Source organism: Hippopotamus amphibius, chromosome 3 (genome assembly GCF_030028045.1).
Source record: "Hippopotamus amphibius kiboko isolate mHipAmp2 chromosome 3, mHipAmp2.hap2, whole genome shotgun sequence".
Lineage (NCBI taxonomy): Eukaryota > Metazoa > Chordata > Mammalia > Artiodactyla > Hippopotamidae > Hippopotamus > Hippopotamus amphibius.
The window spans coordinates 7,705,987-7,721,688 of NC_080188.1; the positions used below are offsets into that span (position 1 = coordinate 7,705,987).

Genomic DNA, 15,702 nt, shown 5'->3' on the forward strand with positions numbered 1-15,702 from the left:
TTTATATGGCCTGTTTTCTATACAAACTGTGTTTATCTTTCTATATGAGCTTTCTGTTTTGATGCTATATTTATAAATTCAGAAATCCATGCATGCTGGGTAGGCGCCATTGCCTTAGTTTATGTAATAGATTATTAAGTAGAATCATTCTCATGGGATCATCTTCTCTAGTTGTTAAGAGAGGAAGTGTATTAAGGGCTGCTTTGGGGTGTGTATGTGTGTGTGTCTCATGTCTAATTTGGGGGTCACGATTAGTTGACATTGATCTTTGTGTAAAGATCAACAACAGATCATCAAAGTAGCATTAATCACTACTACTTCATTTTTGTCCTAATGGAAGCAATTTTAACACACATTTATTATTTTCTCTGTAGCATTGGAGTTAACCTCACATCTTTTCAAAACCAAAACCAAACAAAAAACTATCCATGGCATTTTAGTACATCCATGTACTAAAGGTTCATAGGGATTGCTTTGTCTAATGCACACAAGAGTTTCTGCCATGATGCCATATACAGTTGGCCTTTTGTATCCGCAGATTCTGTATCTGAGAAGTCAACCAACTGTGGTTCAAGAATATTTGGGGAGAAAAAAATCCAGAAAGTTCCAAAAAGCACAATTTGAATTTGCCACTTGCTGGCAACTATTTACATAGTATTTATGAAACATTTACATTGTATTAAGTATTATAAGTAATCTAGAGATGATTTAAAGTATATGGGAAGATGTGCATAGGTTGTATGTAAATACTGTGTGATTTTATATAAGATACTTGGACATCTGCAGATTTTGGTATCCTAGGGGGTCCTGGAACCAATCACCTGCAAATACTGAGGGATGACTATGTAGCTTGACAAAATTTGAGATTTGCAAAATTGTGCAATGAAAATAATAAGGCTTATGGGGAAAAAAGAGTTAGGACAGACTAGTGAAATTCCATGAAACTCTGATCTTGGATACTAAAAGCAACAGCAATCCTATAAGAAACAAAGGACTCTAGAGTTTTTATTACCATCAATCTTCGGAATCTTGACCTTTTGATTCAGTCTCTTCTAGTTGTAGGTCCTGGAAGGGCATTGCTTCTAAGAGACTATTTTTATTAAGATTAAAAATCTAATCCTATTTGTAGCCTTCTTCATTAATCCATTGTTTTAATACAGGGGGAACTTTTTTTTTTTTTTGCAGCTTCTTCATCTGCACAGGCAGCTTTGTGAAATAGGTTAACCCAGCTAGCTGAAAGAGTAGCCATTCCTGAAGCCACTAAACCAACTACTACTTGTAAGAAAGAAAAGCATGTTTGTAGATTTTCAGGGCTTTTCCCTTAAAATATTCATCTGTTACTGAGCTTTTTATTTGTGGAAAAGCTTTCCCCATTTGCCTCAAAACATTAATATGCTAAGAAAAATAGTGTATGAAGCAACATGACTTCTTTTACACTAGCATCAGTCCCATTTCTAGTTGTCTAAGAAGTAATTTACAGCAAAGAAACATACGTTGTAACAGAACAGACTTTATACTTGTTTTGATTTGTTAAATGCGTAGGGTCAAGGGCTGACCCTTGAACACCTTATGGGTCAGGGGCACCGGACACCTGGGCAGTGGGAAATCCCCATATAACTTTACAGTCGGCCCCCTGTACCCATAGTTCCACATCCTCGGATTCACCCAACCATGGATCGCGTGGTACTATAGTATGTATTTACTGAAGAAAAAAAAAAAATCCGTGTGTAAATGGACCTGCATAGTTCAAATTGTGTTGTTCAAGGATCAACTGTATTAATTTTGGAATCAGGAAGACCAGGCTTTGAATTCTGGCTCTATCAGTTAAATGTCACTTTTTGCAAGTTACTTGACTTATTTTTTTTTTTTTTTTTTGGGCACACGGGCTTAGTTGCTCCGCGGCATGTGGGATCTTCCTGGAGCTGGGATTGAACCCGTGACCTCTGAATTGGCAGGCGGATTCTTAACCACTGCGCCACCTAGGAAGCCCCTACTTGACTTATTTAAGCCTCAATTTCTGTATCTGTAAAATGGAACTAATTATCGTACCTGCCTGTAGAGTTTGGTAGTAAATAAAGGAGATAATACCTGACAATTTTTTTTACACACTGAATTTATTAATAGTAAGTGTTAGCTCTTATTTGCAGTTGTCATTTATAATTCATAATACTCTTCAGAGCATGACATAACATATATCACTATCAAGGAATATTTTCAGCAAGTTTAACATTTTTCAAGTAATTTTTAGATCCTTATTAATTTTATTTAATATAAAATACAAGAAGGCAGGATTTTGTTTTTACTCTTCAATGTAGGTCACAAGGAAAACAGACACAGAGTGTGGTAAATGAGATTTGTATTTTCATTTTTTGGGCAGAGTTTTACATAGGAAACTGGTAAAATAATCAGAAAATGCAGAAGCTGTAATTGTATTCAGGCTCATGTGATGTAAAGGGGATAGAAACAGGTTTTTTTCCCTTAGATTGTACAGGAGATGAACTCTGTTTAAAAGCCATTAAAAATTTTATACTGCTTTTGCCTGTGACGTGTAGTGTTTTTTGAGGTTTATATTCTGTCTTCCAGCTCAAAGGTTTCATTTAACCAAATAAGTTGAACTGGAACTCCATTTAAAACTTCTCATTGGGACTTCCCTGGTAACACTGTGGTTAAGAATCTGCCTGCCAGTGCAGCGGACACAGGTTCAATCCCTGGTCCGGGAAAATCCCACATGCCGTGGAGCAACTAAGCCTGTGAGTCACAACTACTCAGCCTGTGCTCTAGAGCCCTCGAGCCACAACTTTTGAGCCCGTGTGCCACAACTACTGAAGCCCACACTCCTAGAGCCTGTGCTCAGCAATAAGAGAAGCCATCTCAATAAGAAGCCCGTGCACCGCAAAGAAGAGTAGCCCCAGCTCGCCGCAACTAGAGAAAGGCCGTGCACAGCAACAAAGACCCAATGCAGCCAATAGATAAATTAATTTAAAAAATTCCAATAAAAACTTATAATCCTTCTTATTTGACTTGATATTGCCTATTGGCATTTTTATTCTAAGTATCATGCACTGAACTATTTTTGACATTCTATTTAGGAGTCATTTCTTTCCTTTTTTTAAGATTTATTTAAAAATATTTATTTATTTATTTATTTATTTATTTATTTATTTGGGTGCAGCAGCTCTTAGTTGCAGCAGGTGGGCTCTTTAGTTGTAGCATGCATGGTGGGATCTAGTTCCCTGACCAGGGATCAAACCTGGGCCCTCTGCAGTGAAAGCACCAAGTCCTAACCACTGGACCACCAGGGAATTCCCCTTAAACTTTTACATCATGCTAGAGGAAGATGAGTTCTGGAAATCTGGAGGCAAGAGATTTTGTTTAGGAATACCTGAGTACTCTCTGTCCTCCGTTCCTCCCATTCAGAATGTGGTTCTTGTAGGAGACAGATGAATTAATTAAAAAACCACAAGTGCCCAGTGTTTGTAAACATTCCTTTAAAAGGAAGAAAACAAAATCAGTAGAAGGGTAAGCCTCAGTAGTGGCTGAGAGAGAATGTGGCTGTTTTCTCAACTCTGCTAGAGCTGGACCTGAGGAGTGTGTCGTTGGCAGCTGTGAATGTCATTAGGGAGCCTGGGCCAAGATAAACCTGTGCCAGGATAGGCTGCTTGTGCTTCTGCTCTGTGTAGCCACTGCCATTCAGTTAAGTTCTGTATCATTGGATAAATAGAGTAGGAGCTAGATCAGGCGAAATAAATTGAAAGTGAGAGAGATTGTCTGTGTAGGTTCTTCCTCCTTGTTTGAAATGTTACACACTTAATACAGGAATATATTCTTTTTGTTTTAATACAATTATATATTTGTTTATTTTTTTAAGAACTTTTATTGAGATACAATTGACATACAATAAACTGCGTGTATTTAAAGTGTACAATTTGATTTTTTTTCTTATTGGTAATGTATATATGGCAATCCCAATCTCCCAATTCATTCCCCCCCAACCCTCCCCGCTCTCCCCACTTGGTGTCTGTATGTTTGTTCTCTACATTTGTGTCTCTATTTCTGCCTTGCAAAGCAGTTGATTTGTACCATTTTTCTAATACAGGAATATATTCTTGTATCATTATTAGGATAGTTTAGAAGCCCCAAGTTCTACTCCCTCCCCCAGAGGTATCCAGTTTTAAAACTTTGAGATACGTTCTTCCAGACAATTTTCCATGTACTTAAATGCATGTAAAAGTATGTAAGTATAGTTTGGGTTTTCTAGAGGGCAGATGGGCTCATATTATTGGATTTGTGTATTAGATATTATGTTTACTTTAAAAAGTTAATAGTTCTTGAGTTCTTAGCATATATTTAGCATTACTTTTCTTGGGAATTCCCTGGTGGTCAGTGCTTTCACTGCTGTGGGCACGTGTTCCATCCCTGGTTGGGGAACGAAGATCCTACAAAGCCACGTGGCACAGCCCCCCAAAACAACAACAACAACAGCAATCTGTGTAGTGTTCCGTACCTGTAATACACATGTAACAGAACTTATTTAGCCAGTTTGCATTTGGCATACAACTACCTGTATTTCTCTTTCAAGGAACAGTACTATAGTAGCCACATATCCATGAGTGTTTTTGTAGGACATACACTTAGAAGTGGAAATGCTGGTTGCAGGGATATGTACATTTGTAGTTTTGATAGATACTGCCAGCTCCAGAACCTTATATTAACGCACACCCGTATATATAGCAGTGTGTGAGTTGATGAATGGATTTCAACAGGAATTAAGAAGGGACTTCTGTACAGATGGAGAAGTGTGGGAAAAAGCATGGAGGGACACAGCCTAGTAAATATGATGAGGCAAAAGGGAGTAAAGAATCTGATGTGTAGAGTATAGGAAGCAAGAGGGGCTTATGGACTAGTCTAGAAAGGTAGGTTGGATCAGATAGCAAAGTTTTTATTGTGTTGCTCAGAACTTTAAACTTGAATGGACAATGGGGGCCTTTGGAAAGGCTTTACACATGATCTTTATTTCAAAAGCAGTTAGCTGTGAAGGCTAGGTTTTTGAGATGGGAAATTGGCTATGAGACTGTTACATAATGATATGCTGAGTGAAGGCCGTGACATTGGAAATTAAAGAATCAGATTCAAGCAGTGGTACGGAGTTAAAACCAGTTTGTAAGATTGGTGGCTTAGAATGAAAACGGAGAAGATTGAATATTGTGGCTGAGTGGGTAGGTGGCACTATTTATAAAAACAAAAATAAAATGAGAAATAGGTTTGGGATAAAATAAGGGATTATTTATTAAAATATAAGGAAGAAGATAATTTACTATACAGTACTGAAATATTTCCATGAGGTGTGTTGAGTTTTTTTTTTATTGTAGCAAAACATATGTAGCATAAGATTTATGATTTTAACCATTTTTAACTGTTTGGTTCAGTGGTATTAGGTGCATTCATGTTGTACAGCTGTCACCACCAACCATCTCCAGAACTTTTTCCATCTTCCTAACCTGAAACTCTGAATTCATTAAACTCTAACTCTGTTCCCCCTTACCCTGAGCCCTTGGTAACCACCATTCTACTTTCTGTTCTATCTCTATGAATTTGTTCTAGGTACCTCATGAGTGGAGTCATGCTACAGTATTGTCTTTTTGTGACTGGCTTAATATTTCCAATAGCATAATGTCTTCAAGGTTCATCCGTGTTGTAGCATATATCAGAATTTCTTACCTTTTTAAGGTAGAATAGTATTCCATTGTGTGCATGTACCACATTTTATTTATTTATTGGCTGTGTTGGGTCTTCATTGTTGCACGTGGGCTTTCTCTAGTTGTGGTGAGTGGGGGCTATTCTTCATTGCAATGTGCAGGCTTCTCATTGCGGTGGCTTCTCTTGTTGCCGAGCACCAGCTCTAGGTGTGCAGGCTTCACAAGTTGTGGCACACAGGCTCAGTAGTTGTGGCTCACGGGCTCTAGAGCACAGGCTTTGTTGCTCCACGGCATGTGGGATCTTCCCAGACCAGGGATTGAACCTGTGTCCCCTGCATTGGCAGGCAGATTCTTAACCACTGTGCCACCAGGGAAGTCCTGTACCACATTTTAAAAATCAGCCCATTTCCTGGTGGACAGTTGTGTTTGTTTGAGTTTTTTGTTTGTTTTGTGGGGGTTTTTTTTTTTGGTGGGGGGAGGGGAATCTTGGGTTTTTTGTTTGTTATTGGAGATTGCGTGTAGTAACATTGAGTTTGATAAAACTGTGCAAACCACTATACTCTCGTAGAGACCCACTGTTGGAAAATAGTGTTTACTGCCACAAGGATGATTATAGAAGATCATATCAGTACTTTGTAGAACTCAAATATACTATGGCTATTGGAAAAATGACCTAAAATGCTTATCCTACTAGTGGTAGATACCACAATGGTCAAAGGTATAGTCTAAAGTTAACCAGACTTACAAGACTTGAGGTTTTAAATATTATCATTGGATTATTGTGAGGAGTAAGTAAAATGTACAAAATTACGTACACTTCGAAGTGCCCAAAACAGAGACAGTGTTGTAATACATGTTCTAGTCTGGTTGACTGAAGAACTGCTTGAAGAGTTTGAACTATTAGATAGGTGAGATAAAACAACCCCAGCATCTGATGAAATAAGTTAAGTGATAAGGGTATCCTATAAAATAGGGATGAGTTGTTGTCAAGGAACTGTTACCTGGTGATTGTGAAAGTGTCTCTAAAATCTTGATACTTTGTGGCAGTGATTTTCTTTTGTTAAGAATAAATTTATTTATTGGCTGTGTTGGGTCTTCATTGCTGTGCATAGGCTTTCTCTAGTTGTGGAGAGCGGGGGCTATTCTTCATTGTGGTGTGAGGGCTTCTCATTGCAGTGGCTTCTCTTGTTGTGGAGCATGGGCTCCAGGCGCGTGGGCTTTAGTAGTTTTGGCATGTTGGCTCAGTAGTTGTGGCTCACGGGCTCTGGAGTGCAGGCTCAGTAGTTGTGGCACATGGGCTTAGCTTCTCCACGTCGTGTGGGATCTTCCTGGCCCAGGTATCGAACCCGTGTCCCCTGCATTGGCAGGCGGATTCTTAACCACTGCGCCACCAGGGAAGTTCAATAATTTTCTAATTGATGTTAAAATGAGAGCAATGAGGTGAGAATGAATATATCAGAGAGGTTCCTTTCTCTTTTTACTCATTACTCCCTAGAAAACACATACTCACTTTCCACGTTCTCTGCAGTTCATTTCTGTTTAGCTGAATTGTAGTTCTAGGCCCACAGCCTGAAACTGTTGACTTATGTTAATACTTTTCAACACAATTCCATCTCAGGAACATGAGTTACATTTTGAAACTCTTTAATATATGATTTTCCTGCGTGTTCCTTTCCTGTTAAAACGTATACCCAAACAAATTGCTGTGCATCAAACTTTCATAACATTTGGCATTGGAAAATTGAAAAGCGTGAAGAGAATACAAAATATAGACGAAACATAGTGATGGAAAATTTAAGCAACAGATCAAAAGAAGTCCTTAGAGACTTTGAAATTAGTTCTTTACAGGATTGCTAAAGTTATAGGACAGTTCTTTAGCTTTATTAATGTCTTTCAGCCTCATGGTAAAAGATAAGCAAATAGAAGGTAGCTGGTAATTTACATGAGATGCTTAACATGTGGAAAGCACATATGTGTTGTCTGTTAAATTCATTGTTTCTATTTATGGTCTTAAGACTGAGAAGCATTTTGGTGATTGGAGAGCATCAGATAATAGGTTCCTGTCCTTAGTTGAGATTGCCTTTATTATTTTACTTCTATGGTGTTTGAATATGGACTGTTTCCCTTAATTCCTGTAGTTAGAGATTTTCTTAAATATTGTTACCACAGTATCGTTTATTCAGCACCAACAGATACAGATGGCAGAGGGTGCATGATTAAAATACTAAGATTATTAGGACGCTCGTTTAATAAATCATATACTTATCTTATTTTTAAAAAGTTCCAACTACAAGCAAGAACTGAATACACTAACTTAAGTGGTCATATCTCCCTACTCTTTGCAGAAAGTTCTGATAAACTGTAATAAACTCTATTAGAATATCTGAGCATATCGAATTTATTATATCCAAACCGAACTACTAAAACCCGCCTTTTCCTAATGTAATTTTTCTTCCAGTGTTATAGAGATATAATTGACATACAGCATTTTATAAGTTTATGGTGTATAGCATATAATAGGTTACATACATCAGAATAAGTTTGGTGAAGAATCACAATCTCATATAGATCCAAAATTAAAGACATGAACCAACCCCACCCCAAATCTTCTCCTTAAGTTTTCCCCATCTCATTGAATAACTTTATCCTTTGAGTTGCTTAGGTTAGAAACCTTGAAGTCACGGTTCTCGTCCTCTTTTTTCTTCAGCTCCACAGTCCATGGTGTCATCAGTTGTTGTAAGTTTTGTCTTTAAAATATGTCCATAGTTTCATCACCTGTGACCCTTCCCACTGCTTCCACCCTGTATGAAGCTTTGTCATCTTTAACCTGCAGAGTCAGCACAGCCTCCTAACTAGTCTCTGCTGCCGCTTCCCCTGTGCCTTTTCTCTCTCTCTGCTTGGCAGCTAAATCCATGCTCATCTTCCTCTGCTTAGATCTTGATCTTGCTTGACTCAAAATTTGTAGTTAAAAGCTCAAAAGACCTTCCTGATCTGTGGTGTCCCTAGAAAATGCACACACACCCCCCCACTGTACTCACACAAACTCACTTAACCTCTTGTCTCCTAATAACCTTCTCCTGTAGTCTCTGTTCCTTGGTGAAACACTCCTGCTTTAGGGCTCTTGGACCTGCTGTTTATTCCCTTTGCGTGAAATCTTCCTTCTTTCGTCATCTCCTTCAGATCTTTGCTCAAATATTACCTCATTGAGGGCTTATTTAAAATTTTACCTACTCCCTGTCTTCCTTATCCTTTCCTTCTCTATTTCTCTCAGTAGCATTTACCACTATCTGACATTCTAATTACACCACAAACTGTCCTGCCAAGGATTTTGGTCTGTTTTATACACTGAGGTATCCTCAGTACTTAAAAAAGGGCTGAAACATTGTAGATGTTCAAATATTTGTTGAACTAATGAATTTGTCAAGAGAAAGGAGAATACTTGAAGGGATGAACTAGAGCCACAGATTGGATCATCATCCACATATTTGAAATAAACATGAGTGTGAAAAATTTTAAACTTAAATACAAGTATTTCTTGAACATTAAATTAAAACATTTGTAGGAAAATGTTGCTTTATCAATTCAATATTTAGTATCTTTCTTAAAAATTTCTTATATATACTAAGCCTGTGAGAATTTATGTAAACACACTAACAGCTCAGCATGTAATATGTAATATCTATTGTAGGCACTGAAAACATTAAAAAATTTTGCTTTTCATTCCTAGTCTCACCTATTTCATTTTTTCCCTCCTTTATTATTATATTATCCTTCTAAATAATATCATGTGCCATTAAATTCTGTTTTACCCACTGCTCCTGCAGTTTGTGAGCATAGAAGGGTGGGGTGAAGGTCGAGAGATCTGAAACACCATGGTGTCTTCTGAGAAACGAAAAAACTTCCAGTGTGGCTAAAACATATGCTGTGTTTATATGACTGGGAGGAGACCAGGGACTGGGTCAGGGAGGACACAGTTGCAGTTATCCAATTAAACCAAACCCAGCAAGCTTTTTTCTTTCATGCCTCTTACTGTTGTGTTCTTCCCTCATCAAAACTTAATTTCTTCAAGAGTAAGTCCACCTAGGTATATTTTTAAAGCAGGCAAATTTCCGTATCACCTTTCGATGATCTTTTAAAGTTTTCTGTTGAGATTTGTGGTGGTTTGAGTGAATAATAAAGTTTGGAAGACTATAAAAATTAAAAGTGCATGACAGATTAAAGCCTTTTCTGGTGTATTTTTAAAAAATTTTTATTTTATATTGGAGTATAGTTGATTTACAATGTTGTGTTAGTTTCAGGTGTACAGCAAAGTGACTCAGTTATACATCTATTCTTTTTCAGATTCTTTTCCCATTTAGGTTATGACAGAATATTGAGTAAAGTTCCCTGTGTACAGTAGGTCCTTGTTGGTTATCTGTTGTATATATAGTAGTGTGAATATGTTAATCTCAGACTCCTAATTTATCCCCCCCCCCCCCCCCAGTCTGGAGTATTTTCTGACCTTAGATTCTTGATATAATAGTTAATTCTTCTTGCTCTTTGTTAAGAAAAATAAAGTTGAAGGATATAAATAAAGGAGAAATTATTTGTGAGTCCGTCATTGAGAAAGTGATTCACTAATTGTAAAAATCCATTTATTGCGTTACAACCAGCATTTAAGTAAATTCATGATATAAAATGGAATGGATTTTATCTACCTGAATGTGTATGTGGCTATTATGTAAAAACCTACTTTTGGTTGCTGTTAGCAAAGTTTGAAAAACCCTGTTTAATGTTTGCATGTGCTTACTAACATTTCTATGTGTGTTTTAAAAATAATGTCTGTTCATTTACTTAGGTATTTGAGAATCCACTGTTTCTCCTCCGTTCACCCCCCCCCCCCAATTCATTGGATTATCACTAAGTGCCAGATACTGTTCTAAGCAATTGACATATATTAGATCATTTTTTTCTCCTATTACATGAATATTATTTTTATCTCAGTTTTTCAAAAGGAGAAACTAAGGTACCTAGTGATTAATTAACTTGCTCAAAGTTATATAGCTTGTAAGTTGTGGATCTGGAATTCAAACCCAGGCCCATTCTTCTAACCATCAAGCTTTATTGCCACCTGTGTGAAGTCACTGATAAATGCTGATGATACATCTGAAATGGTTCTTGATCTCATGGAACTTACATATTTATATTTATAAATATACTAATTTTCTGTATTTATTCAATATATACACATATACAAATGCACAGACACACAACATGTAACGTGAGAAAACGCTATTTATTTATTTATTCGGCTGTGCTAGGTCTTAGTTGCAGCATGCGGTATCTTTTAGTTGTGGCCTGTGGGCTCTTAGTTGCAGCATGTGGGATCTAGTTCCCTGACCAGGGATCAAACCCGGCCCCCATGCATGGGGAGCGTGGAGTCTTAACCACTGGACCACCAAGGAAGTCCCAACACTATATATAGTTAACTAACCGTGTATATAATTAGAATATTACCATGTTGTAAATCTCAACATTACTGACTTATTTCCATCGTATGGATGTGCCTTGATCTAACTGTTTCCCTGTTACTGGGCACTCCCAGTCCTTACTTGGTACCATCGCAGTGAGCCTCATTATTATCACTCCAGGGCACGATGTGAGCTTGTTTATAAAAGCATGGAAGTTTGAAGTTATTGGCATTTGTTTCTAATTACTTTGCTGAAGCTTATGCTTTAGCAGTAGTGCTCCTCTTATACCTTTATGATCATTGTGTATTATAGCTTCAGTAGTTGAAAACAAAACAAACAAAAATCAGTGGTCAGAGTAGTGTCCATGTTAAATTATCTTCTTTCAAAGTTTCTGTTATCTTCGATATTATTATTGCAGCATGTTTAAGCCATTTCTAAATAATTTCTTCAAATTACTCAAATATTTGTGTGCCTAATATATTCTAGAGCACATAAGACAAGCCCTCCATCAGGAATGTTCTATATTTAGCTGTCAATCGTGAGTCCTGGATGGGATGTATAACATTTTCACATACCTAAGTCATTAGTGCCAGTTGTGTTCTAGGCTTTGGCGGTTAGATAATAGCTTTGCAGAGATGAAAGATGAAAGCTATCGCCTTTGGACACCGCATAGTGAAGGAGGCCGTAACAACTGACGTGAGAATGTATTTCTGTCCCTTCCAAAAGAAGTGAAATATTTGTAGACAGTTGCATAGGGTGTTTTGGTTTTGTTTTTATTTTTTTAAATTTTGTTTATTGTATTTATTGGCTGCACTGGGTCTTTGTTGCTTCGCATGGGCTTTCTGTAGTTACAGAGTGGGGGCTACTCTTCGTTGTGGTGTGTGGGCTTCTTATTGCAGTGGCTTCTCTTGTTGTGGAGCATGGGCTCTAGGTGCATGGGCTTCAGTAGTCATGGCACGTAGGCTCAGTAGTTGTGGCTCACGGGCTCTAGAGTGCACAGGCGCCCTAGTTGTGGTACATGAGCTTAGTTGCTCTGCGGCATATAGGTTCTTCCCGGACCAGGGATCGAACCCGTGTCGCCTGCATTGGCAGGCGGATTCTTACCCACTGTGCCACCAGGGAAGCCCTGCATAGGGTTTTAATACACATTAGTTTGGCAATTAAAAGGTATGTAGTTGGGCATCAGAATTTCTGATGGACAATTCTGTTCCACTCTTTTGGATGTCAGTGCTTGTAAAATGAATTTTACAGAAGAGTTATGCTGTTATTGATGAAGATTTTTTTAATTGACTAATTTCTTTCTGTAATAGTTTTGAACCCTTAAATATGGTAATTCTGCACAATTTTGTTTCAGCAATTTAAAAACCGGTTTCTTTGAGTCATCTAACTTGTTACCTAAAACATTGGTGTAGTAGTTCTGTTGATATCTTCTGCAGTTAGTTTTGAAATGCAGTGTGAGTGCTGGTTTCTATTCAGATTTGAGGTTGCTTAGGAGTTTCCTGTTCTTAATTTGAGGAATTTTTTGTTAGTCTTAGTTTAATCATGTTTTTGGAGCATTGTAGAGAGCTAACCATCTGGGCACGCACGCTCTTTTTTAAATTACTGATAATCTGACTGAATGGTCTCACCTCCCTCAGCTAATAAATGGTTTGCTTCCCATGAGGCTAAGACTGGTGGCAGTCCATGGGGAAATATGGTAGTGCACCCTCTTAAGGAAAGTAACTTTTATGCTTATTTTTGTTTTGTCAACTAAAATTTATGTGGATAACTACCATCGTTTAGAAGTCCACTTTAAAAGATCTTCAAGTGCATAACTTCATGAAAAACTGAATCTCATTTGTAGGAATCAGATGAACTTTCTGATTTGAGTTATTAAATATGATTCTAATCCTTCTTAGTGGCGTTAGTGAATGTGCATGTAGTCTCTTGGTAAACCATAGCTAAAAAATCTGTTTATATACACTGACTACATTTTGAGTGAGAAGCATTTATAAAATTAGATTATTCCTATATCAGCCAGGTTGAAAAATAAAACTTAAGTTTGGACTTGATTTTTTCTGATTGCTTCTGGGAGATAGACTGGCATAGCAACATGAGTGTGAGTTTTAGAGTTGGGCATATGGGAGGGAATAGCAGACCGACTGCTTTCAGTCTTCCAATGCATTGTGTTGAACAGATTAGTGCTGAAATCTCCGTGAGCCTCAATCTCCTCACCTGTAAAAGGAGGCAATTGGTTAGTGTTATGAGTGGTAACTCAGGATGAAATAAAATACCAGTAAGTTCCTAGCATGGTTCTTGGCATATTGTCAGCAGATGGTAACCCCAGTACCACCTCTTTCCTCCAACGATACTTTACAACAATATTGCGTAGAACAAGTGTTGAAATTCCAGCTAGAGGGTCTAGATTTAAGTCCTAATTCTTTTCTCATATTGCATGTTTTCTTGGGGTCAGTCAGTTGACCACAGAGTGTCAGTTTTTCTCTCCTCTGTAAAATAGGGTTATGAAAAATTAAATGAGATAATGAGTAAGTGCTACAGACCTAGGCTTTTATTCTTTACTATCTAATGTGTTTATATCCTGCCTTGTTTGCAGTGGTTAACATTCTTCTTTATGTGCAAGGGAGGAACTGTACTTCAGGAACATTAACCTGATAGTTGAGTGTAGGATATGTTTATTTGGAGGAACAGAGTGTAGGAAACAATGTGGGTTTCCTTCAGGAGGTTGTAACATATACAGAGCCTTTGAAAGGTTTTAAGCGGGAGGGGGAAGGGTCCCAGATTGCACTAAAGTGGTGAAATGATGAGCTTAAAAGATGGCTGAGGCTGCAGGGATTTCATTGAACCAGAGCCCTTGTTTCTGTTCATTAGTATTTTCCCACCTACCCTGGTAGAATTCTTTCCTATATTCAATTATGTTACCATTACCAGCTTTCTAAAAAGTGACCTACATGTTGTAATCTGCATTCCTTACAACTTGTAATAAATCTAAATCTCAGGAATATGTAGTTTTTCTGACATTGGATCTGAAAGGTTTCATCAGTTGAATCTATGCTTTCAAATAGGAAGTAATTTTCTCTTTCTCCTTAGCAGGTACTTTTTAGCTCTAGCTGGGAAACTCTGTCATCTTCCATTCCTTGTCTTATTAACCTTTATACAAGCTGTTCCACAAACCCTGAGTATAACAAACCTCTCCCAGCTACTTTCTTTCCTTGGAAGCCCTTTTTATGACTTGCTTTTATTAAAAGCTTCCTGATCAGTCATCCTAAAGTAATATTAATTGCTTTATGACATAAATGTATGTGTATTACTAATTTATCAGTTTTACTTCCTTTGTGTCACTGGAGTATTCGTTCTTTCTTGTAACTATACAGTGCTAAACTTGAAGCAGAAGTACAGTGATTTCTTAGATTTAAAATGTGATACATAGACTTCTTACTGTATCATTTAAATAACAATATGTTTTTAATGTTTTTACAACGGAAAGGTGGAGTGGGGTGAGGAGGAAGGAGGAATTAGATTACCTGTCCAGGCAATCGCAGAGAAGCACAGAAACCTGATAGTTAGCCATGGATCTGTTCATTTATCTTCTGTGCTCTTCATAGAAGTAAGCTTTAGAAACTGAAACTTTTTATACTTTGATAACTTCCGTGGAATTAAAATGATTCAGTAATACTAACACCAGAAGGGGCATTGTTTGAAGGGATCCCCGTTGTGTCTATTAATGAGTTCCCTTTTATGCAGGTGTGTAGGTGATTTCCAGGTCCCTGATCAGAGAGAGAATAGTTGGTCAGTCAGAGGTGAACCTGGCACCTACCAAGTGTTCAGACTCGTCTTTTAGGTTATTTTCATTCCTTGAGAAGAAAACTGAAGAATCAGTTGGGGTAAAGAGAACTCCTCCTCATTCACATGAAGGTCATATTAAAAATGACAGTGTTAGGTAGTAGTAGCAGTAGCTGCTTTGTTTTTCTTAGTCGTGGCAGCTGTTAACACAATGCACTAGAGGCTTAACATACCAACACTTAAGTCCTTATTTTTTGTTTTTTTGTTTTTAAGTCATTGAAATTATGAAACTATCATTCAAATGGAAGCATTATAGTTCTTCGGAACCATTATGATCTCAAAAGGAAAGGAGAATGATACAGATACACTGGCTGAGGTGTTTTGAGGTGCATCGAAGTGTTCCAGCCTGTGGCTTACCTTAACATGTTCTTGAAGTACCATGGCGTGGATTAAAAGGTATGCTTTAGAAATCGTCCAGTGACCCCCAGGGTCATGGGTAGAGTGAACACTCATGGTTTTATATTTAATTATCACATATTTCAAGATATTTTAATATTTAGATTGCAGATGTGGTTATGGATTTATGGTAAAAGTATTTTTTGTTTTAAAAAAAACCATGTATAACAAGCTTGTTGCGTGACTCCCCCCACCCCCATCCCCCACCGCGCGCTTGCGCTTGTTGAGATGTGGTTATGGAAGACACTAGGGTAGATATTTTTGCTAGATTTTCATAGTAACGGGCTGTAGTTTCTTTCACGAAATAGTTTAGGGATTAT

The 15,702-nt window shown here is 37.6% G+C and overlaps 1 protein-coding gene across 3 annotated transcripts in view; it reads left to right on the forward strand.

Annotated features, from left to right (window-relative positions):
- RBPJ (recombination signal binding protein for immunoglobulin kappa J region) overlaps nucleotides 1-15,702 on the forward strand; it is a 104,484-nt gene that overhangs the window by 22,899 nt on the left and 65,883 nt on the right. Inside the window, exon 2 of one of the 3 annotated variants that reach the window (XM_057726564.1) lies at nucleotides 15,200-15,382. The exons of the other annotated variants lie outside the window; for them this stretch is intronic. Within the exon in view, the coding sequence (XP_057582547.1) occupies nucleotides 15,366-15,382 (17 nt within the window). The 5' untranslated portion in view covers nucleotides 15,200-15,365. The remainder of the gene's footprint in view (nucleotides 1-15,199; nucleotides 15,383-15,702) is intronic. 3 annotated transcript variants of the gene reach the window in all.